At 38.1% G+C, this 24,682-nt stretch overlaps 1 protein-coding gene across 3 annotated transcripts in view; it reads right to left on the bottom strand.

The window, feature by feature from the left end:
* The window catches only part of lrp4 (low density lipoprotein receptor-related protein 4), a 200,548-nt gene extending 176,453 nt beyond the window's left edge, over nucleotides 1–24,095 (bottom strand). For all 3 annotated transcript variants that reach the window (XM_072464854.1, XM_072464853.1, XM_072464855.1), the window contains exon 1: nucleotides 23,648–24,095. In XM_072464854.1, the coding sequence (XP_072320955.1) occupies nucleotides 23,648–23,717 (70 nt within the window). In that variant the 5' untranslated portion in view covers nucleotides 23,718–24,095. The remainder of the gene's footprint in view (nucleotides 1–23,647) is intronic.
* Between the last annotated feature and the right edge of the window lie 587 nt (nucleotides 24,096–24,682).

A 24,682-nucleotide genomic window follows, 5' to 3' on the forward strand; every position in this document is an offset into this window, starting at 1 on the left:
CAGAGAAGAGCTGCTGCTGAACCAACAATCCACGGAATACAGTGCAAATGCAGTACAAAGACGATACTGTACGTGATATGTACAGTATGACAAATGAAGAAAGGAGGAAGATGTATCAAAATATCAATATGTTTGGAGATATGAATACATGTTGAGCATTATGTGTGATCTATGCTATTTAAAAGGTTGCTAAAAGAGTATTTAGAGGCAATATTGACAAAAATGTATACCTTTTTTGATTATTCTGATGGACGGTATTATCAAATCAAACAAAATCTGCAAAAACGTGTGTTTGAATGTGTTGGATGAGGTTTAAGTGTAAGACAAAGGTGAATGGACTGTAAAGTTACTGACAAAAATGCAGAAATATACCATTATAATCATATTTTCCCCCCAATTTTACAGTTTTAATCAGCTCTTTTTGCATTATTTTCATGATATTCAAATTTTGCATTGCTTCAAAAACAATATTTGCAATATTAGTGATTAAAATATGGGTATAAAGTGATATTTCTACACAACACTCAACTTTTTTCATGATACTTAAATGTCAACCTCAAGGCATAAAACTAGTGCTGTAGTCGACCAAACAAATTCATGATCAACTAAAGACGTGTTCTGTGCTTTAGTCGACTAAAATTCACAGAAGATCACGCAATTACTAATATTTCTACAAAAAACTACTTCTAAACAGTGTATAATTTGTAAAAGTCACTCCCAAATCTCAATATAACTCACTATATTCCTTTTCCTTTCGGCTGCTGTGAATACATATGCACATTAAAATCCCCCACGACAATTCGTCGACTAAACTATGGGTCACAAACGGCCAACACTGCAGTTTAAACATTTGAAAACATGTTCTAAAACGCTTGTGATTCTCATTTTAGCTTAGCATTTCATATTTCTTGGAATTTGTCTGAATTTATTTATTTATTAGCGCTTCAACCACGGACACTAACGCGAGGTCAACGGGCGAACATTCATTTTCTATTGTCGTCACAATCGATTCCGTTCATAGCATAATTGTTAATGTGATCACTTATTTCATTACTTATACAATTGTCAGTTGGGGTGATGTCTCGGTCGCGAATAATGAGCGTATTGTACGGCCTCGACTCGGCGTTTACGTTGACAAAATACTGGATTCCTTCGAGCTTACGCGCTTCCCCTGCGAAGCGACTTTGACAAGGGGACAACTGTCGAGCTCGACAAAATACTTTGGATGTTTTTGGGGCCCATGACGAAACACAAGAGATAATCCCCCCTTTGGCCCCTGGGCAAGAACCAAGACCAACCGAGTGCATTGAACAAGAATCCCGTGATGAGGTCCTCAAAGACGAGACAGAAGCGGCTTGTTTTAAGGCTTTGGGCCGACAAAATAGTCCCTTAGAAAATATGAAAGAAAGATCTTTTACCAAAAGAGAAAAACACATGACTATGGCTGTGCTTGATTGTGTAATATTAGGCCAAATGTTTGTTCAAATGTCTTATTGTAAGGGCTGTAAATTGACTAAGAACACACCATGTGCATCGTCTAGTCGAACGGCGTTGTCCTGGAGAGAGCTCATGAAACGCTTATGATTGTGCTCAAAAATAACTATATATAGAGCAAAGGACAAGTAAACAGCATCTTCTCACGTGAAAAGGCAAATTAAACTGTCCAGACGCTCAAGAGTTCAAGCTTACTCCTGTAAATTTAGTCAACCAAGATTTCAACAACGGATTAATCAACTAAATAAGTGTTTCTCAAACTGTGGCAGGGCCCCGATATATAGCAACAGTGTTCTCGCTGAGGGGTTTTAGCACGGTCGGCCGCCATGCTTCGGCTGGTCACCGTCACCCCCAAAAGATACCGAGCGGAAAGCACCACGGCGCTCGCACGGTGATCTTAAAGTACCACGGTGCACTTCTCGCTCGATTGTCCCACCGCCATCCTTCAACCTCAGCCCACCGAGAACACTGAGCAATATATCGTAATGTAGATAATATTGTGACTTTAGAGATACGTAACATTTCGATAGCAACTTTATCGCTATATAGCAATATATGTCATATCAATTGGTGTCTGAGTCTAAAATATGATCTCTTTTGTAGCAGTGAGCTCATACTTTTCCAGCCCTGCCTTTGTGACTGAAGCTCACACAGAGGGATAAGTTACCTTGACCTGAAGTCTCCTCAGAACATCCTCTGTCCATATTCTTAGCAATATTAGAGTTTGTCACGGAGGTTAGGGCTGCACAGTATCTGAAATAGTTTACTCTGCATAATAATGAGCAATGTGCTTTGTTTACTCTGCATAATAATAAGTTACACGCTTTATTTACTTTGCATAATAATGGGTCATGTCATTAGTTTACTTTGCATAATAATGAGCCACGTGCGTTGTTTACTGAGTTATGTGTGTTGTTTACTCTGCATAATAATGAGTTATGTGCGTTGTTTACTCTGCATAATAATGAGTTTTGTGATTTGTTTACGCTGCAGAATCATGAGCCATGGGATTTTTTTACTCAGAATAATGATGGGCCATGTGATTAGTAGTATCGGATTGGAATGGTATCGGTATCGGCACATACCCTGAGACCAAGTATCAGTTTTGGCTTGGATTTTTAAACAACTGTATCGGAACAACACTAAATCTCCATAGAGACAGGCCTTTGCATCCCAATATGGCATAAAAGATGAAGTGCAGAGAATCTGGTAAAAATAACACATTTCCAAATATAAATGATCAAGTTTCTTCCAAAATACAATCCTCTCCATTTGTCTGACCATAGAAATAAACATGTTCTTGTGGCATCGTTCCCGTCACTTTACACCTAATAACAAAACTGCAAACTAACGATGAGCTCATAGTTTCCCAGCTCTGTTACTGCGCACACATCCACAGAGTTCCTGAAGCTGTTTGTCCTTGAAAGTTCCTCGTCCTGCTGCAGACACGGAGTCTCCTGCTGCTTATCTGCCCCCGTCCCGCCGAGACGCTGAAGTAAGGGTTTATTACAGCCTCCCCAGAAGCCCCTCATCCACGGGACACGCTGGACCAGACCCAAAATCATGGACGATATTAAATGCTCGGTAAAAACGTGGCCTTGAACTCAGAAGATCTCAGTGGAGCCAGTGGGACGACTAACTGATGTAGCAGAACTATTTTTAACTGGGTGTCAGTGAGGAGCGAAACATCTGCCCATTTAAGAGGTACTTTTAGATTAGGAGAGAGAATGACAAAGTACATATCTTTGACTTTCCTTCAAGGCAGTGACGGTACAAACCCGAAAAGTGTCCCTACAGGTGATACTGACAGATACAACTACATGGTGAAAATGTACAGGTCGGAGGAACTATGATTGTGATGATTATAATGGTGATTATCATGTGTATTACTATGATATGTTTATTATTATGAGTATTATGATTATGATGACTACAATTATAGTTATGATTGTGATGATTGTGATGATTATTATGAGTATTATGATTATGATGACTACAATTATAGTTATGATTGTGATGATTATTATGAGTATTATGATTATGATGACTACAATTATAGTTATGATTGTGATGATTATTATGAGTATTATGATTATGATGACTAAATTTATAGTTATGATTGTGATGATTGTGATGATTGTTATGAGTATTATGATTATGATGACTACAATTATAGTTATGATTGTGATGATTGTGATGATGATTATGAGTATTATGATTATGATGACTACAATTATAGTTATGATTGTGATGATTGTTATGATTGTTATGAGTATTATGATTATGATGACTACAATTATAGTTATGATTGTGATGATTGTGATGATTATTATGAGTATTATGATTATGATGACTACATTTATAGTTATGATTGTGATGATTGTTATGATTGTTATGAGTATTATGATTATGATGACTACAATTATAGTTATGATTGTGATGATTGTTATGAGTATTATGATTATGATGACTACAATTATAGTTATGATTGTGATGATTATTATGAGTATTATGATTATGATGACTACAATTATAGTTATGATTGTGATGATTGTGATGATTATTATGAGTATTATGATTATGATGACTACAATTATAGTTATGATTGTGATGATTGTTATGATTGTTATGAGTATTATGATTATGATGACTACAATTATAGTTATGATTGTGATGATTGTGATGATTATTATGAGTATTATGATGACTACAATTATAGTTATGATTGTGATGATTGTGATGATTATTATGATTATGATGACTACAATTATAGTTATGATTGTGATGATTGTGATGATTATTATGATTATGATGACTACAATTATAGTTATGATTGTGATGATTGTTATGAGTATTATGATTATGATGACTACAATTATAGTTATGATTGTGATGATTGTTATGATTGTTATGAGTATTATGATAATGATGACTACAATTATAGTTATGATTGTGATGATTGTGATGATTATTATGAGTATTATGATTATGATGACTACAATTATAGTTATGATTGTGATGATTATTATGAGTATTATGATTATGATGACTACAATTATAGTTATGATTGTGATGATTATTATGAGTATTATGATTATGATGACTACAATTATAGTTATGATTGTGATTATTGTGATGATTATTATGAGTATTATGATTATGATGACTACAATTATAGTTATGATTGTGATGATTATTATGAGTATTATGATTATGATGACTAAATTTATAGTTATGATTGTGATGATTGTTATGATTGTTATGAGTATTATGATTATGATGACTACAATTATAGTTATGATTGTGATGATTGTGATGATTGTTATGAGTATTATGATTATGATGACTACAATTATAGTTATGATTGTGATGATTGTGATGATGATTATGAGTATTATGATTATGATGACTACAATTATAGTTATGATTGTGATGATTGTTATGATTGTTATGAGTATTATGATTATGATGACTACAATTATAGTTATGATTGTGATGATTGTGATGATTATTATGAGTATTATGATTATGATGACTACAATTATAGTTATGATTGTGATGATTGTTATGATTGTTATGAGTATTATGATTATGATGACTACAATTATAGTTATGATTGTGATGATTGTTATGAGTATTATGATTATGATGACTACAATTATAGTTATGATTGTGATGATTATTATGAGTATTATGATTATGATGACTACAATTATAGTTATGATTGTGATGATTGTGATGATTATTATGAGTATTATGATTATGATGACTACAATTATAGTTATGATTGTGATGATTGTTATGATTGTTATGAGTATTATGATTATGATGACTACAATTATAGTTATGATTGTGATGATTGTGATGATTATTATGAGTATTATGATTATGATGACTACAATTATAGTTATGATTGTGATGATTGTGATGATTATTATGATTATGATGACTACAATTATAGTTATGATTGTGATGATTGTTATGAGTATTATGATTATGATGACTACAATTATAGTTATGATTGTGATGATTGTTATGATTGTTATGAGTATTATGATAATGATGACTACAATTATAGTTATGATTGTGATGATTGTGATGATTATTATGAGTATTATGATTATGATGACTACAATTATAGTTATGATTGTGATGATTATTATGAGTATTATGATTATGATGACTACAATTATAGTTATGATTGTGATGATTGTGATGATTGTTATGAGTATTATGATTATGATGACTACAATTATAGTTATGATTGTGATGATTGTGATGATGATTATGAGTATTATGATTATGATTACTACAATTATAGTTATGATTGTGATGATTGTTATGATTGTTATGAGTATTATGATTATGATGACTACAATTATAGTTATGATTGTGATGATTGTGATGATTATTATGAGTATTATGATTATGATGACTACAATTATAGTTATGATTGTGATGATTGTGATGATTATTATGAGTATTATGATTATGATGACTACAATTATAGTTATGATTGTTATGATTGTTATGAGTATTATGATTATGATGACTACAATTATAGTTATGATTGTGATTATTGTGATGATTATTATGAGTATTATGATTATGATGACTACAATTATAGTTATGATTGTGATGATTGTGATGATTATTATGAGTATTATGATTATGATGACTACAATTATAGTTATGATTGTGATGATTATTATGAGTATTATGATTATGATGACTGCAATTATAGTTATGATTGTGATGATTGTGATGATTGTTATGAGTATTATGATTATGATGACTACAATTATAGTTATGATTGTGATTATTGTGATGATTATTATGAGTATTATGATTATGATGACTACAATTATAGTTATGATTGTGATGATTGTTATGATTATTATGAGTATTATGATTATGATGACTACAATTATAGTTATGATTGTGATGATTGTGATGATTGTGATGATTATTATGAGTATTATGATTATGATGACTACAATTATAGTTATGATTGTGATGATTATTATGAGTATTATGATTATGATGACTACAATTATAGTTATGATTGTGATTATTGTGATGATTATTATGAGTATTATGATTATGATGACTACAATTATAGTTATGATTGTGATGATTATTATGAGTATTATGATTATGATGACTACAATTATAGTTATGATTGTGATGATTGTGATGATAGTTATGAGTATTATGATTATGATGACTACAATTATAGTTATGATTGTGATGATTGTGATGATGATTATGAGTATTATGATTATGATTACTACAATTATAGTTATGATTGTGATGATTGTTATGATTGTTATGAGTATTATGATTATGATGACTACAATTATAGTTATGATTGTGATGATTGTGATGATTATTATGAGTATTATGATTATGATGACTACAATTATAGTTATGATTGTGATGATTGTGATGATTATTATGAGTATTATGATTATGATGACTACAATTATAGTTATGATTGTGATTATTGTGATGATTATTATGAGTATTATGATTATGATGACTACAATTATAGTTATGATTGTGATGATTATTATGAGTATTATGATTATGATGACTACAATTATAGTTATGATTGTGATGATTATTATGAGTATTATGATTATGATGACTGCAATTATAGTTATGATTGTGATGATTGTGATGATTATTATGAGTATTATGATTATGATGACTACAATTATAGTTATGATTGTGATGATTATTATGAGTATTATGATTATGATGACTACAATTATAGTTATGATTGTGATTATTGTGATTATTTTGATGATTATGATTAGTATTATGATTACGATAAATGTGATGATTATGATGAATATGATTATAGTTATGATTGTGACGATTGTTATGATTATTATGATTATGATGATTGTGGTGATTATAATTACAGTTATGATTGTGATGATTGTTAGGATTATGATTATTATGATTATGATGATTGTGGTGATTATTATTACAGTTATGATTGTGATGATTGTTATGATTATTATGATTATGATGATTGTGGTGATTATAATTACAGTTATGATTGTGATGATTGTTAGGATTATGATTATTATGATTATGATGATTGTGGTGATTATTATTACAGTTATGATTGTGATGATTGTTATGATTATTATGATTATGATGATTGTTATATAGTGATGATTGTGATGATTATTATGGTCAAGGGTGGAAAGCAACTAATTACAAATACTCACGTTACTGTAATTGAATAAATTTGTTGGGTAATTGTACTTTTTTCAGTAGATTCTTAAGCATGAACTTGTAATTGAGTAAAACTTAACCTTTTATCATGTGAGTCTTGAGAACAGCACGTCCTAATTGTCCTTATCCGGCTCGTCTCGCGGCTTCGTCCGTTTCGTTCCACATCCACAAAGTCTCAAAACGACACTGCATCGTCCGCTTTAGTATTGATTAGTATCTGATTTTTGATACTTTAGACAAACCTTCTGTGCAGTGATTGGCTGTCTGACTCACAGCGGTGTCATTTTACATCACAAAATCCCAAATTTCACATTGGCTCCAATGCAAATAACAATGTATCAAACACAATATGACATGTCCCTTTATATTTCTCTCAAATTTGCAAACAGGAGGTGTTTTTTTTAAGAATATAAAACATGAAACACAGAACATGACCAAAACATGAAGAACACAAGCAGCACTTAACGCCAAAGTCAATCAAATTTTCCAATTTTCCAATTAAATTGTAAAGTTTCCATGTCAGTCCTTGATTGTTGGTGAGGTTTGTGTCATTCATTTCTTGGTCTTTGGTCTTTTTTCCTGCCTCCAAACATACGCTCAAAACGGTATCCATTTACTGTGTCCATGGCAGGAGTTTTGAGGCCCGAGTACATGCCCGTAGTTAAAAAAAGATCAAACTGAGTGGGATGGTAGTGTCTTGTTAATTTCAGTCCAATATTTTTGAGCAACAGGGCAGTCCCAGACAACGTGATTTGTTTCTTGAGCTGCCACAGTTTCTCCAACAGTTGGCATTTCCTCGTTTAATATTGAGCACTTTGACATGGTGTTATGAAACCTTTCACACGTCAAATTGTTTTTATTCAATCTTCATTATTTACATCTAAATTCAGCTCAAACTCAGCGTGAATGTAACATTTCCCTGACCAATACAGGACCTGTAACAGTCCTGGTAAAGTCCTTGAGAAAATCAGTTTAAATGAGTGAAACCTGGCGCCCCTCCCCCTCGCCGCTCTGCGCTCATGTTTCGTATAAATCACCTGTCCCGACTGCACCCGCGGCTCGCAGACATGTTTTTCACCAGTTTCTGATTTCAGAACATGAAGCTTCTGCCCCTGGGCCTGCTTCAGTTATGTTCACCGCGCTAATATGTGTCACGAACGTCAAGCTCCAATACGCAAACAAACAAAGTCGAGCAGCGGCAGAAAGGGAAAGCGTCCAAACGCCAAAATCAGCTCGGGCACAGGGAGACGGGTTCACAGATATCGCAATTGGATATTTTTAACAAATCGCTCAGCCCTACTGTTAACAAAAATAAATAAATAAATGCAGAGAGCCATCAATACTTAAGTTGCCAAAGCCAACCACATTTACCAATATTTGAACAGGTTTTTGATACTGACAGAAATATTTGAATGTAAAAGACTATATTTAGGCCAATGGAGTTTTGGAAGTTAATCATGAGTTTAAAACGTTCTTTTTACATATAAATACACATGAAAAAATATAGAAATAGTGTACAAAGTTTGTATAAATACCGTATTTCCCGGACTATAAGTCGCACCTTTTTTCATAGTTTTGGCCGGGGTGCGACTTATACTTATATTTATACTTCTATACTTATACTTATACTCCGGAGCGACTTATATGCGATATTATTTGTTATTTTCACACTTTCAACCGCATTTCATACTCCAGTGCGACTTATAAATGTTTTTTTCATCTCTATTATGCATTTTTTTGGCTGGTGCAACTTATAATACTTATAGTCCAGTGCGACTTATAGTCCAGTGCGACTTATAGTCCAGTGCGACTTATAGTCCAGTGCGACTTATAGTCCAGTGCGACTTATAGCTGAGCCTTGATGTACAGTGGTTGTTTTTGCATGAACTCCCGAGCCTTTGTCATTTTGTGGTCTCTTTTAAGTCGACAACTAACAAAAAGGAAAGCCTTGCTGCATTTTTTGTCATGTCTCTCGTTGCGTTTCTGCGAGGTCAAAGAAAACTGGGTCAGTGCAAATATTCCAGAGCAAAGGTTTAGACACTTACGGTTCGGCCTGTGTGTTGAAAAGTTAAGTCCTTCTAATTATAACCGCGGCACCGAAGCTGACACTCAAGTATTTGGGAAACGCTCTGAGTTTGTGAGTTACTTTTAATGCGAGAAGACTTTGAGATTAGATCATGTTACACTTGTCAGAGATCGTGAGTAAAGCGAGTGGAAAAGCTCATACCTTCTCCTCGTCCCGGAGTGATCACTTGACACTTAATTGTGCAGTGAAAACAAGGCTGCAGTGGAACATAAGGAGCCATCTAAATGTTAAACCGAAGCTAAAGTTACGTGGTGTTATGAAAGTGAGACTGTTGACAGAGAAAGCTAATGGCTATTACCCAGAAATATGGTATAACATGAAGACAAAAGAGTCAGTACAACATCAACTGGCTATATTGTAAGAGTAGAAACTGAAACTGGCAAGGATTTCATTACGTTTCAGAATCTCTATGATCAGACCATAAAACTGCACTCACAATAACACAAATGCACAGGAGTCAAAATCAACTGTTTCTACAGCAAAATACTATGAAACTGTGTATTTATAAGAAAAAAAGAGGATTACACTCTCTTGGGATTCAGTGACAACTTTTTTTTCAACAAATACTCTAATACACAAATCTAAATTAAATGATTGGTAAATTAATCAAAATTTTGGTTGACTAAAAAAACATTGACTGATTAAGTGACTTAATGACTGAAGACGGACAAACCAACCACAGATTTTGTCCAAATTAAAATGAATCAGAAAATATTCAGGTCTAGGCTTCTGGATTAAACGTCCTATGATATTCAACAGTCAATAAAGTTTGTGTCAATCTAAGTCTTGATAAAATAAACTTTCTTTTTCACATTTTAGATCTAAGTCAGATTGAAATAATGACAAAAGGAAACCTCCAAGACTAAAGCAGGATTAGAGGAACAACAAATCAGCTCTCAACAAGCAGAATAGACAAATCTTTCTGCAAAATATTCCTGAAAACCACCATTTTCAAGCCCCACCTTAAAAACATCCTGGACGTCCAACCACAGCTGCTCATTTGTAGCACGTCTTTCTCAAATGGATCCTCTGGAATACTCTATAATTTAGATGCATTTATTCATTCAACTAAATACAGAAGCTATTTTACCTCAGATACAAGAGTTTAGCACTTTGCTTCGCTTTTCCACCCATATTTTGCTCTTGTGCTGCCATCTTTGTTCAGCCACAAACAGACAATGCGTGTCTCTGATCGGTTACTAATCGACCGCTTGTCGATCGTGCTCATTTGAAATCGCGGAGACGGGATACGGTTCCAGACCAGAACGTCTTTGTAAAGTATTGTCGAAGCGCGTGATCTTGGCCAGGTCAGGCTGAAGAACGGTCCAAATGCTGAGGAAAAGCTGTCCCGACAATAAAGTCTACAATAACAAATACATTAACCTCAAGAAAAGAACTTGAAATGCCAATAAGTCCATTTCAGTTTATCTTTCTTATTATTTGATCCATTTTCTCAAGACTTCTCCGGTGCCTGGAAACCTAGTGGTGTCAGTTCCAGTTAAGAAGGTCATGGCGGGGGGTTGTGTGTACGCGAGTGTGCGTCTGTGTGTGCGTGTGCAGTAATCTAAGGCAGTAAAACCCGCTGCTGTCCTGGAGGTGCAACCCCATCCCACAGCAGAGACCTACAGCCTCAGAGCGGGTATCGAGTAAAGTCCCCAAACGCACGAATACATGTCGCACTCCACACACACCGAGGAGAGGCAGGCGGACCTGTTTGTCCAGCCCAGAAGTACGTGCAACTCCAGTTTTACGCTCGAATAACAACGATCTGAAGTTAAAATCACAACGTTCTTGACTCGCTTAAGCTGAAGGACGTGTCAGACTGTAGATTCACGGCTCATATCTCCATAATTCCAAGGCCAAAATCTGATACAAAGCTCAACGTCTTCTATGTCAACAAACGGGAAGTTATGTTTTTGTCAACGGCTTGAGAAAGTGTTGCCATTATTCCAACCCAAGTGCTCGATTGTGCAGCCAATTCCAAACAAATAATGATACGGTTCAACAGTTGGGGATCAGAGGTTTGCAACTTTCTTTCCAACACAAGTGAATCTCCCATGGAATTCTATGATTATTCACGTTCAAATGCAGAAAGATTATTTCACCCTTAAAGTGCCTCCTACAGGTCAGACGACTCATTGGACTAAAATGCAGTTAAGGTAAATGTATTTTGAATTTTGCAAAACATTTTAAAAAATAATGTCACAGAATAGCACATATTTAGATTTCACTTCCACTTTTTGTTTTGGGGCGTGTTACAGGTACAGAGTATTTCCTGGAGGATGGGCTGAAAAAGGGAAGCGTGCTGCGGAACTCACCAAGCCAACTCATCCTGGTGAGTAGGCCCCGTCCGCCTGCTCATCCGAGGGGAAGGATAGAGACTGTTCTATAGCTAAAGACTGCAGGAATCAATCAAAAAACACTTTGGGCACATATACGAGGAACCAATAGCACTGTAAGAAGGTTAAAAGCTCTGAATAGTCGATTTTGCTTGATATGGGACCTTTTAAAGCTTTAATATTTTCTGTGGTGGTCGTTAGAGGTGGGAGATGTATCACAAAATGGATACTGTCTTCAATTGTTGGTTTGGAGATATGAAAAAGAAGATTTTTTTGATGAAGTATATTTTGCCTAAAGTAAGATCTACTAAAAAGGCTGCAGTTTAAGAATAAAAGTTAGATTTTTTTTTTATGCATAATATGACAATAATGTGATATTTCTGCACTTTTTCTGCTCATTTGACAGTCCCGTCATGTTTTATGCCAATACTTCCACCCTAATAAAGATATTTACAGACACGTTTCGGCACTTTTCTACTGAATTAATCTAGGATTTAACTTCTGAGGGAAAAGTTCCACCCAAGGATTACTGGCCTCAAGTATATTTTATCACATTTAATTAAAATATGCAGAATGTGGGAAAAAAGAACTTCAGCAGGCTGTTGCCCAGTCCTTCCAAGTAACTGGAAGAAAACATGACTTCATTATCATCTTCTTCTTTGCAAATTGGAACATACAATGCTTCCAAAAGAACACAGTTAAATCAGGAATATTATTTTCTTTGACTCAAAAAAAGAGATTCAGCCTAAATATTAAAATATTGTCCACAGCCATGAGTTAGAGGAGCGGCGTCCCTGGATCTGACATCTCTCTAAAAATCCTGTCCCAAAAACAACTCTCCGAGGCAATAAATCTGTCGACGCCGGACTTATTCAGGAAATATCAACATGGCAACACCATTTAATACCAACACAATTACTCTGAGGCCACTTCATCAAATGTGGTGGAGTGGGAGTCATTTCGTAAAGGCATGAGTCGTAAATTTGGACTGAAATGCATGCTGGGTAGGAGGAGGAAAAAGAGGAGAAGCTCTGGGACCGATCCATCCGAACAGGGCAAAATGTGTGGGTGCTTTTACGCTGCATTTCAGTTGCATGTTTTAAGATGCAGCAACGGTAGTTTTGCGTCATGTGACTTACTTGTTGTCGTCGCCATTTTGAAGACGTCACCGGACAAGCCCTCAAAGCTTTCAAGAGCACGGACTCTGTGTCTGATCCTAAAATATAACACCCGGACAGTTGGAAATGAGGCTCGTTAAAACTGTCTGCAAGTAGGCTAACGTTTATTAGCATAGCCACGCAGTAATGTCTACGCTAGCATTGACCGACAGCTAACTGACAGCTTAGCCTCAGTCTAGAGTAATTTCTGTAAATCCACTGGTCCCTCCTGCCTACATTAATTTATTGCTTTACAAACGACTTTGGGGATGTTACAGAAGAGAAGAGACTTTTATTATATTAGATGAAAAAATTATCTCAGTCATTGCCCGATTTGGCAGCTTTTCAACTGGACTCCCTAAAAGTTCATCATTTCATTCCGGGGGCAGAGTTTAGCATTCAAATGTTATATTACATATTATTTTACTATTAGATTAAAGGTAGCGTCAGGATTAGGTTTAGGAATATGTTTTTTGGTTTAGGTAAAGGCTTTAGAATGAAATGGCAAAACAAACAGCACAAAAGCTGCAAGAGCTCACTTTTGAGATTTGTTTGAACAAATTTACCCTTGGAAAATAAACTCTGAAAATAAATACCTAACACAAAGTCTGAAAAACATTTGATAAATATTAAAAAATGGAGCAGAATTGAGAAAAGTCTGCCTTAACAAACTTTGACGATAATAGTTTTGTCAGTATACTAAAATACCCAACTCGATTTTGACGCTGAGGAACAGGCTCGATACCACAACGACAATTCAAAGGAAACCCAACAGACTGTATTTTTCTACACAGAATGATGGAACTGATACAGATTTTAAAACCATAAATGATAATAATGAGCTAAAACTTACATTTTTGTTTCTCTTTCCAAGAATAAACTCCAAGATATAGTCAAATTTGGATAGTAGTTGGAGCAACATTGGACAGAACGTTTAAAAGAGTCAAATGCCAAATCAGATCGTTCAATGACAATCTCCTCAAAGAATGAACTGCATTTGTGACTTGCTAAATGCCATAAATCCCTCTGTAACTTTGATTCAACAGTGATTCATCTTCCGGCCTTGAATTCCCAACACCCACTGCTCTGTGCGAAGAGCTTCTTGACCTCACAACGGAGCCCGACTCCCCCCCCCCAGAGGCATCACTCAGAGGTGGGGGTCCTGCCCTGTCAGCTGGGGCCCGGGACAAGCTTTTATAACGCCATTACTGCTGCCACCTCACAAGCACAACAACCGACAGCAGCCTCAGGGCAGACGACGACACGAGGTTTAAGCCAATCCTTGCCCAAGAAACGAGCCAAAAGAGTCTTTTGAGACACAGGAGTAAGAAAAGGTTCAAGTTAAAGTGAGGACATGCTGAAATTGTTGGAAGAGTAGATTTGTAATATAATATAATATGTAGTATGTAATATAGGACAGTATATGAAGTATGTAGTTCGTTATGTTGAAACGGGTGTGCTTGAAACACATAAATATTGGGCAATAAATTGTAAAAAGAAACTGCAGGCTTTGAATAAACCATTTTTCATTTAAATTATGAGAATTTATATGGGAAAACAGCAGAAAAAATAAGATATGGAGTGAGTTCGCTGAAAATTTGGGAGTGAATCATGACTCAAATAACATAAGACAGTTTCCTAGTGCTTTTATGTATTTAGTTGTTCTTTTTGCATAAACAATTGTCGTCTCTTGAGTGCCGTTTGGGTCAGATATACACAGTCAAATCATAGAGATACTTTATAGTCAACCGGTTATAACTTTACAAGACTGAGAATTGCTTAGAATTCAAATTGTATGACGACGAAACTTTAATAATCTAAACTTCAATGAGCAGTTACAACATTGTATGGAGGTTATGGTCAGACCTGCCAATAGGGCTGGGAATCTCAGGGTCCCTCACAATTTGACGCAATACGCGGCTCGCGATACGATAATAATACGATTTTGTGATACATGTGATAAACGATATATTGCCCATGATATTCTACAATATATCACAATTTTTTTAAAGAACCCAATATATTTTAACTACTTTTTTCTTTGGTAAACCACGACCTGAAATACGACAAAATTGTAAAGCAGTCACAAAATTATTCGGGAAATTATATAAAAAGTGACTCGTGGCGATATATCGATACAGAAATGCAAACTATAAACGCAACGACGAGGAAAAGGAGAATGAGTGGAGTTGGGAGTAAAAAAGTCTTTCTTCTTCTCAAACTGGTTAAAAAGGTTTTGCTTTGTGATACTGTCCATTGTTTGCAGTGAAACCTGGTTAATTGTTGATTCCTGACTCTTGCATGATCTCAGACAAACTAAACTAAACAATGACAAAAACAAAATCGTAATATAAAGCCACAATTGTGAACTGAACTACTCCTTTTTTCCCTTTTTTTTTAATCATAAATTGTCTCATCCTCTTGGACCAAATGTTGTCCCTCGTCGCAGCGATTCAACTCTCCAAAACAAACGAGCGACGGCATCGGCGACTGTTCAGGGGACACCGAGAGGCAAGAGAGAGAGAAAGAGGGAAAGAGGAGAGGAGAAAGAGAGATTAAGAGAAGGAGAACTGTATGAGGCATGAATCGCAAGTGTGATCAGCTGTTGTGACACAGATTGAAGGAGTGAGTCATGGGCCATTTTTAAGTCTAACAAACACCACGGCACGACACTAGCGCTAATTTGAGACCAATTCCAGGCATCAACGATTCACTGAATGTCTCACCCCACTCTCATTATCCCCCTTTTTTCAGCTGCTTAAGTTTGTTCAGGTCACAATGTAATTGTAACAACTAAAATGAAACAACAAAGTGACAATTTCAGAAGAAAACAAACATGTAAAGTCTGTGTTATTTGGCTGTATAAATATATCACATTAACAGACTGTTTTTCATGTTGTTTTTTTCCACAGCACAAATATATTATAAAAGCATTTATTCAGGTGGAAAAGACCCCATAGCACTTTTTCTGCATCGCAATTATAGTGTTTTATTCTCAGCCCTTATGAGCGGTTTAAAATGAACTAGTTCTGTTTTTCACTGTGTAAGACAATAAAAACCAAGTACATTCAACTTGAATTCACTTTTGATTTTTTTATGATGATTTATTAAACAATCTGAATAAAAATGTTACTAATCTCAGAACTAGGAGACGATATGCTGAAAAATGTATACCATGACTTTCTTGGAGCCAGACCACAACTTCAATTGTATTTAATTTATTCATGTGCACTTTCTATGTTCATATTGCCTTAAATATGTAAATAAAAAGGTGAATAAAGTTGTCTTCAAAAAGTTCAAGTGTGTGTGTGGAAAAGAGTTTGTTTTCAAGCATAGATCGGCTTTAAACAGAAAATGCAAATATCCTGTATTTTTATTGAGAAAAAAACAACAAACCGTAAAATCCTTTGTTCAGACCTCTATAAACATGGATTCTTGTATTAGTTTATCAGTTTATTTACTTTCTCTCAAATCTTGGACAAGCTCCTGGACATGAAAATGAATCATTTATTTAATCATAGATCACAAATCCCTCATTTGCTGAATTTATTTTTTACATTTTCTTTACATTAACTTCATTTATTCAACATTGGACCGTAATTGCTGAACACTGGGGAGAAAAAAAGCCAATCTTTTTCTCATTCAAGGGAAAATGACAAGACGCTGCCGTCACAAACGAGATTAAGACCTTTCTTTGGCTTTATCCACGACACCAGCCGCTTAATTTATGCAAAGTGACCGTGTATGCGATTATGAACAGGTGAAAGAACGCAAATGCCAAGCTATTGACGACATAATGGCCCCGTAATGAAATAACCAAACCTCCAGACGGAGCAATCACTTTCAGATCGGTGATGTAAACATTTCAAGTTTCCATGGCGTCGGTAACATGGCAACAACAGTTCACAGAGATGAGTGAAGATTGGTAAAATGCCAAACGGTTTGAGGAACACGCACACAAATGTTTGAAACGCGATCGCGGCTCGGGAGATGTAGCGCTTTGTGGTCGAACAAGTGAGTAATCAAAACGACAACGGCCCCGCCGCGGATCGAGACGGGAAACACCGATAACTGTGATGAAAGGAGGAGGGGGAGGGAGGGAGGGGAGAGACAGAGGGATGAGAACGGGATAGAGGATTTAGGGTGGGGAGAGAGGAAAGAGAGGAACCAGAGGAGGAAAAGAAAAGATAGACGGGATGGGTGAGAAGGGTTAGCGAGGAGAGAGAGAGGAGAGATGAGAGGAGAGATGAGAGGAGAGATGAGAGGAGAGAGAGAGATGAGAGGAGAGAGATGAGAGGAGAGGAGAGAGATGAGGGAAGAGAGAAGAGAGAAGAGAAGAGAAGAGAGGAGAGAGATGAGAGGAGAAGAGAGAGGAGAGATGAGAGGAGAGAGAGAGATGAGAGGAGAGAGATGAGAGGAGAGGAGAGAGATGAGGGAAGAGAGAAGAGAGAAGAGAAGAGAAGAGAGGAGAGAGATGAGAGGAGAAGAGAGAGGAGAGAGATGAGAGGAGAGAGATGAGAGGAGAGAGAAGAGAGAAGAGAAGAGAAGAGAGGAGAGGGATGAGAGGAGAGAGATGAGAGGAGAGAGATGAGAGGAGAGAGATGAGAAGAGAGGAGAGGAGAGAGGAGAAGGAAGAGAGAGGATAGAAGAGAGGAGAGGAGAGAGGGAGAGGAGAGGAAAAATATGGGTGAGTAAGAAAGAGCAGATAGAGAGGAATCAGAGGTTAACCGATAACTGTGATGAAAGGAGGAGGGGGAGGGAGGGAGAGAGGGGAGAGAGAAAGGCAAGGAGAGGGATGAGAACGGGATAGGGTGGGGAGAGAAGAAAGAGAGGAACCAGAGGAGGAAGAGAAAAGATAGATGGGATGGGTGAGAAGGGTTAGAGAGGAGAGAGAGAGGAGAGATGAGAGGAGAGATGAGAGGAGAGATGAGAGGAGAGAGATGAGAGATGAGAGGAGAGCGGAGAGAAGAGAGGAGAGAGATGAGAGGAGAGTGATGAGAGGAGAGGAGAGAGATGAGAGGAGAGGAGAGAGAAGAGAAGGAGAGAGAAGAGAGATGAGAGGAGAGAGAGGAGAGGAGAGAAGAGATAGGAGGGGAGAGAGGAGAAGGAAGAGAGAGGAGAGAGATGAGAGGAGAGGAAAAAATATGGTTGAGTAAGAAAGAGCAGAAAGAGAGGAATCAGAGGTTAGTCTTTCAAGGGACAAGAGAGAATGAGGAAAAGAGAAAAAAGAGAAGGGAAAGAGATGGGTGAGAGGGAGAGTGTGTGGAAGAGGGAGAGAAGACTTGGAAAAGAGGAAAGAGAGGGAGGTGGATGAGGAAGAAGGAATGAGAATTAGTGAGAGAGAAGGGGGAGAGAGAAATAGGGAGAAAGAGAGTAAAAGAGAGGGGAGGGAGAAGAGAGGGAGGTAAAGGAGAAAGAATGGATGAGAATTAGAGAGAGAGAATGGGGAGAGAGAGGGAGAGAGAAATAGGAGGGGAAGAGAATAAAGAGGGGGGAGAGAGTGAACCGGGAAGAGGAGAAAGGGATGAGAAAGGAAGCAGAAAACGAGAGAGGGGGAGAGAAAGAAAGACGGGAAGGCAGAGGAGAGAGAGAGTGATACTGTATGTGTGTAGAGAGAGAGAGAGAGAGAGAGAGAGAGAGAGAGAGAGAGAGAGAGAGAGAGAGAAAGAGAGAGAGAGAGAGAGAGAGAGAGAGAGAGAGAAAGAGAGAGAGAGAGAGAGAGAGAGAGAGAGAGAGAGAGAGAGAGAGAGAGAGAGAGAGAGAGAGAGAGAGAGAGAGAGAGAGAGAGAGAGAGAGAGAGAGAGAGAGAGAGAGGGAGAGAGAGAGAGAGAGAGAGGGAGAGAGAGAGGGAGGATGTGGGGGAGGAGGATTAGATATGGAGTCTTCTGGAGTTGACATTTGGATGCGACATTTGGGGCCGGTTACAATCTGCGCTCCGTCTGTTTGAGGTCTCATCCCCGGCGCTCAATTACACCGGCTCCAGGGCAGGGGTCCGACACAGGGGTCCGACACAGGGGTCCGACACAGGGGTCACCCGAGGGAGACGGGGGGAGCGGGGGGAGGGAGAAGAGAAGCCACACCGAGACCAAAACCGCAATTTTAATGGTCGCAATTAAGCATAAACATCATTTCTCAAACTGAAAAGTATCGAAAACGGTTGTCAAATTAAATTGTGATTTGAATGACCAGAATTGCAATTAGATTTGTGATTTATGTTTTAATAAAAAGGATTCTGTTCATGAGCTGACAAACTCACGCGTGTCTCAGACGTGTTTGCGCAGATTTAATCAATAGTCGGCAGTTTTTGTGCGGAGCAAACGGGATCTTTTTTTCCGTTTGTGCAGGAAAAATGGCACTTTCGAAAAATTGCAGCCTTTGCGATATGCTAATTTGCGATCTCGACTCGATTGCGGTTCGTTGTCTGGACTGCACGGAATCTAAAATTCCAAAATGTCACAAATAATACACGTTCAGACATCACCGGTCACCGTATTTCGACCCGTATTTGGCCAATAACAGTCTCTATGTCCAACAGAGATAATCATTTGACTTGTCGACCGCTACAATAATCTTTTTTGACACGATAACGACAAAAAAATGGGACAAAACCAAGACTAAACCAAGGCAAATTCAACAGGAATTAAAATCCATCTGTTTCAGCGCATTGAGGACCTTGTTTAGTTTGTTTGCAACATGGATTACTGCTAAATACAGATACTTTTGAGATCATTTCCTGTTCAAACAACTAAATATCCTGCTCGTTTTAGTATCAAACGCTGTAGTTTATATCTTAGTCTTGTATTAGTTTAGAAGTTCAAATGCCAGCCATGTTACTGTGTTTAAATCGTGACCTTTGACCACAATCGTACTACTAAAACGCCGGACAGATCTCTAGTGTTAAAACATTTGAAGAAAAGCCTCACATTCATGAATATTGTAGTATTTTTTTTGACACTGGGACCACTTTAAACCCACTTAATTCAATGGTAAATTATTAAAACTGTTTACGAGCACGTGTTTGACTCGCGGGGAAGGCTAAAAACACAGCGCTGTCCAAACTCGTCACTGAAGGATTTCAAAACGCTGCAGAATTCAATCAAGATCAAAGCATTTATTTCTATTTATGTATTTGTTTTATGGCAAGAACAAATGCAAACGCAAAGAGCGAGACAAGAAGAGGGAATAACTAAATAAATCATGTGTGGCTGAGAGGAATCATCCGGAATCATCCAGCAAATTACATCTATTAAAATGTGTACTTTATTTGGATAGTTTTACACCAATCGAGCGAGTATTTGTGAAGAAAAAGCAGTAGAAAATAGCAGGACGTGACATCACACTAGGGACACTCATTCTAGTCAAAGTGTAAGCATAAATTATATGAAGAAACATATTTTTCAAATGAAGCTGCTCTCATATATTGTACTCTAAAATTGGAAAAATTCTAGCATTTTGATGTTATACCAACCTAATATTAATGTTCCAAGTCTTATTAAAGGTGTGGAGGCTCATCCAAACTATGTCGAATGCAAAATTTCAAATGATTTACTTTGTAATTCGACAAATTTGACATTGCCAGGTTGTCTGTTGCCCTCTGCTCCTTATACATTTCAAAATGTGGCCCTCGGTGAAAAAAGTTTGGACACCCCTGGTTTAAAACAAACATGTGCTTCAGCAGCTTCCTGTTAGCTTTGTTCGCCCTGATCCGCGTCATGAGCAAATGTCACTGCACCTGTGTCCTCCCGAGTCCCCCTGTGTCGCCCTGTGTCCTCCTGTGTCCCTCTGAGTCCTGTGTGTCCCCCAGAGCCCCCCTGAGTCCCCCAGAGACCCCCTGAGTCCCTCTGAGTCCCCCCTGCATCCCCTGCGTCCCCCTGCATCCCCCTGCATCCCCTGTATCCCCCGCGTCCCCCCGTGTCCCCCTTTGCCTCTGAATGTTCAGACACTGGCGCGGCAGGAGGGACAGTGCATTCCAGCGGCCGTGTCCCGACACGTTGTAAATCCGAGGTGTCAGAACAAACACGGGGCAAAAAAAGTGTCGGAAATCACCCCGGAGCAGGGCACTACGAGCACCGCCACGACGGGACGGGAGGACGCTCACTGGTGTCGTTTTCGAGATTCGGGATGTCGCGATATCGAACGTTTGTGTTACGGTTGTCGTGACTGTTGTTATTGTTGAGAACATTCACGTCTAAAACCCCCAATTTCAACAGTTCTTCAATCAATTCTTGCATTTACATGAATAATTTACCATTTTGTGAGTGTTTAGAGCAACATATTTACCAAAAAATCTGCAAATCACTGTTTATTTATTTACAAACCGAGTTAAAATTGTAGGAACACTGACATCGAAGTGACCTGGAGCCAAGTGGGAGTCGTTTAAAGTGCCTCTGACAGTTTGGACGACTCATTGGACTAAATATATTTTGAATTATGAACATTTTATCACGGTTTAGCACATTTTTCAGGTTAATAATTTCATTTTTCAGGTTAATAATTTCACTTCCTGTTTGTAATTGATGACATCACACTAGGAAAATACCCGGCCAACACTGGGCAAAAAAAAACGTATGTAATGTCAAAATATAATAATAGTTGATGAATAAAAATATATTAGTGACTTTCTTTTATTGAATTCATGTTTAATAAGTGGTTTCTTTGTGTAAATTATGCATACATTTTGACTGGAATGAGTGTGATGTCACTTCCTGTCATTTTCTACAGATTTTTCAATGTTTTCTCAACAAATACCCGCTCGATTGGTGTTAAACTATAATTTATATGTACAGCAAGTATAAATACACCAAAGAAAGACACAATTTGAAAATTGTAAAAACCTGTCGTAGGCACTTTAAAGAAACAGACATTGCAAAACCAGACACAGTGGCATTTGCTACATTCAATTAGTTTAAGTTGGAATATTTTCAACCAAAACAGTTTTTAAGAACCTTTCGCTTTCAGAACACATTTATGCATGATTATTACATTGTGACTTGTAACAATCCTGTTCTTGACATGGCTAAATGAGGTTTTGTTTTAAAGTATTAATTTCACATTTGATTAAAAAACACATCTGTAGATCTAAAAACTACAGCTGTGCCAGGTTTGATTCTGCAACCGCACAAAATGTCAATAACTCTATAAACTTGTTGTGGTTTTGCACAAATCTGAAGATCATGTGGTTTATCGCCAAGGCAAATAAGCAATTACACGACAAGACAAAGTGAGACGAGTTCAGTTTGGCTTCATTTCAATTCAAAAGGTAAGGGCTCCTGGAAAGAATTTGCATAATGTCAAGTAAAGAAAAACCTTGAGAAAATGAAAGAAAGGCGCTAAATTACTCAAAAGAGGAACTTGAAAGTGAAAATATAACCGTAAAAGCTAGAATTTGTTAAATTAGCACAAAATGATGGCTGTGTATTTAGAAATCATTACTCACTTGTGAATATAAATGAAATTATCTGTAACCTAGTGTGCAAAACATTACATAACTATAACAATGGAGCAGGCAAAACTTCAATCTCCTCAAAAAATCCATCTTAAAACAAATCATCGTGCCACCAATTTGTGAAAAAAAAGTCAAAATCAATCCGTGTCGACCCTCAAACTTGATCAATTATGTCATGGCAACACAAATAAAAGGTTTCTCTGCGAAGCAAACAAACCATAATGCCTTTCATCGCATCATATTGATCCCTTTATTTCTTTTTACTTTGACAATAAACGACTGGTGCAGCTCAGAAACAACAGAAATCATCAAATCGATGACTTATTTGTTCCCTCTGACAACCAAACCCCTGCAAAAACCTGTCAAACGCACATCACAGCAGCTTATCCCCCCGATCCAATCCAAAAACGCACGCGTAATAACCATAACAACACTGTAATAACGCGTTAATAGAACACACAAAGCACCAGCAGGCAGGTGACTCTTTGCCCGACACCTGCGAGCTAAGAAAAGCCTCGTTTGGAGCGTGATGAATGCGTGAAACGTGACGTGCGTGAGCTGGAACCGTGTCACCTTTAAAATAGTGCGGATAAAAGGTGCAAAACTTTGGGAAAACACCGCGCGTAAAAGTCGCTCAGTCAACTCGGACCGGGCCGTGCCAACAGCGGGTAAGGATAAATATAGAACTACTCCCCCGGTCGCGTTGCAGGGATTTTACGGTGTGGAAGAAGGGGAAAAAGCACGTCAGAAAAACCCCACTTCAACCGAGCGAAATGCGCACGAAAAAGCGAGCGCGCTGCGTAATTGCGCGTGGGAAAAGTGGAAGCTTTTGAGGTGTTTTGTCTCTTTTCTTTTCCCTTTTTTTTTGCCTTACCTGGAGCGCGGCTGAGCAGGACCGAAGTTACCAGGACGGAGCTCCACAGAAACACCGACACGCGCTGCATCTTGTACCCCGCTTTCCACTCTCGCTCTCGGGGATTCCCTTTTTTATCCAGCGTCGCTCCTTCTCCTTCTCCTTCTCCTTCTCCTTCTCCTTCTCCTTCTCCTTTTCCTTTTCCTTTTCCTTTTCCTTTTCCTTTTCCTTCCGCGTCCTCCGTCTCGAGTTATAAATCACAAAACCATCAAGTCGACCCACTTTACATGTGTCCGCCTCGCACCATGACTGACTCTTGTGTGTTTTTGTTGTCCCGTCTCAACGCGCTCCGCGGCCACACCGACTCCTCCTCTTTCCCGGTGACCGACACTAAAGCCTCCAAACCCGGGGATTCAAAAGTTCCCTCTGTCCGGAGCAGCCGCCGCGCCGCCTCGTCTCTCCAACATGTTGTGCTGCTCCGCGACTCCGCGCCGCGGCCACGGACCGAGGGGCTGCGGACCGAACCAAGTGGAGAAAAGGGGGTGCGCGCGAGCGGCGGGAGCGTCAGAACCGCCTCGCGCCGACACGTTTGCGCACTTTTCGCCCGATTTCACGCCAGCGACGCCTCGTAACGCGCGTCGGTGGGTGTTTGTGTTTGTTTGCGCGGGTTTTGGCGTGGTAAAAAAGACGTTCGGTGCGGAGTCGGAGCCCCGGTCGCCCCCCCCCCCCCCCCCCCCCCCCCCGTCGTCGCGTGAGAATGGTGCGGGCACGTTCTGAGTTCTCCCGTTGTGTCATTGCTGGAACTCGGAGCGTCTTTTTGCGAACGAGGCCGGCGGTTGTGCAGATGATGTGGGGGAATGAGAAGCTGTGCGTGGAAGTGTGAAAAATACAGGCCAAAAACTGCTTTTGCGATGAAGAAATTCAAGTTTGGGGTCAAGACGCGCGCCCTGTTTGGAGAAGCTGTTAAGGAGCTGTTCAATGTTGTAACACGAATGGTTAAATTGACCTAAACTCTCATAAAAAACAGTTTGTCGCATCCCCGAAGCTGTTGTCTTT

This window comes from Eucyclogobius newberryi, unplaced genomic scaffold (genome assembly GCF_026437365.1).
Source record: "Eucyclogobius newberryi isolate DKJ021-1_F unplaced genomic scaffold, fEucNew1.0.hap1 SCAF_5, whole genome shotgun sequence".
NCBI classification, from domain to species: domain Eukaryota; kingdom Metazoa; phylum Chordata; class Actinopteri; order Gobiiformes; family Gobiidae; genus Eucyclogobius; species Eucyclogobius newberryi.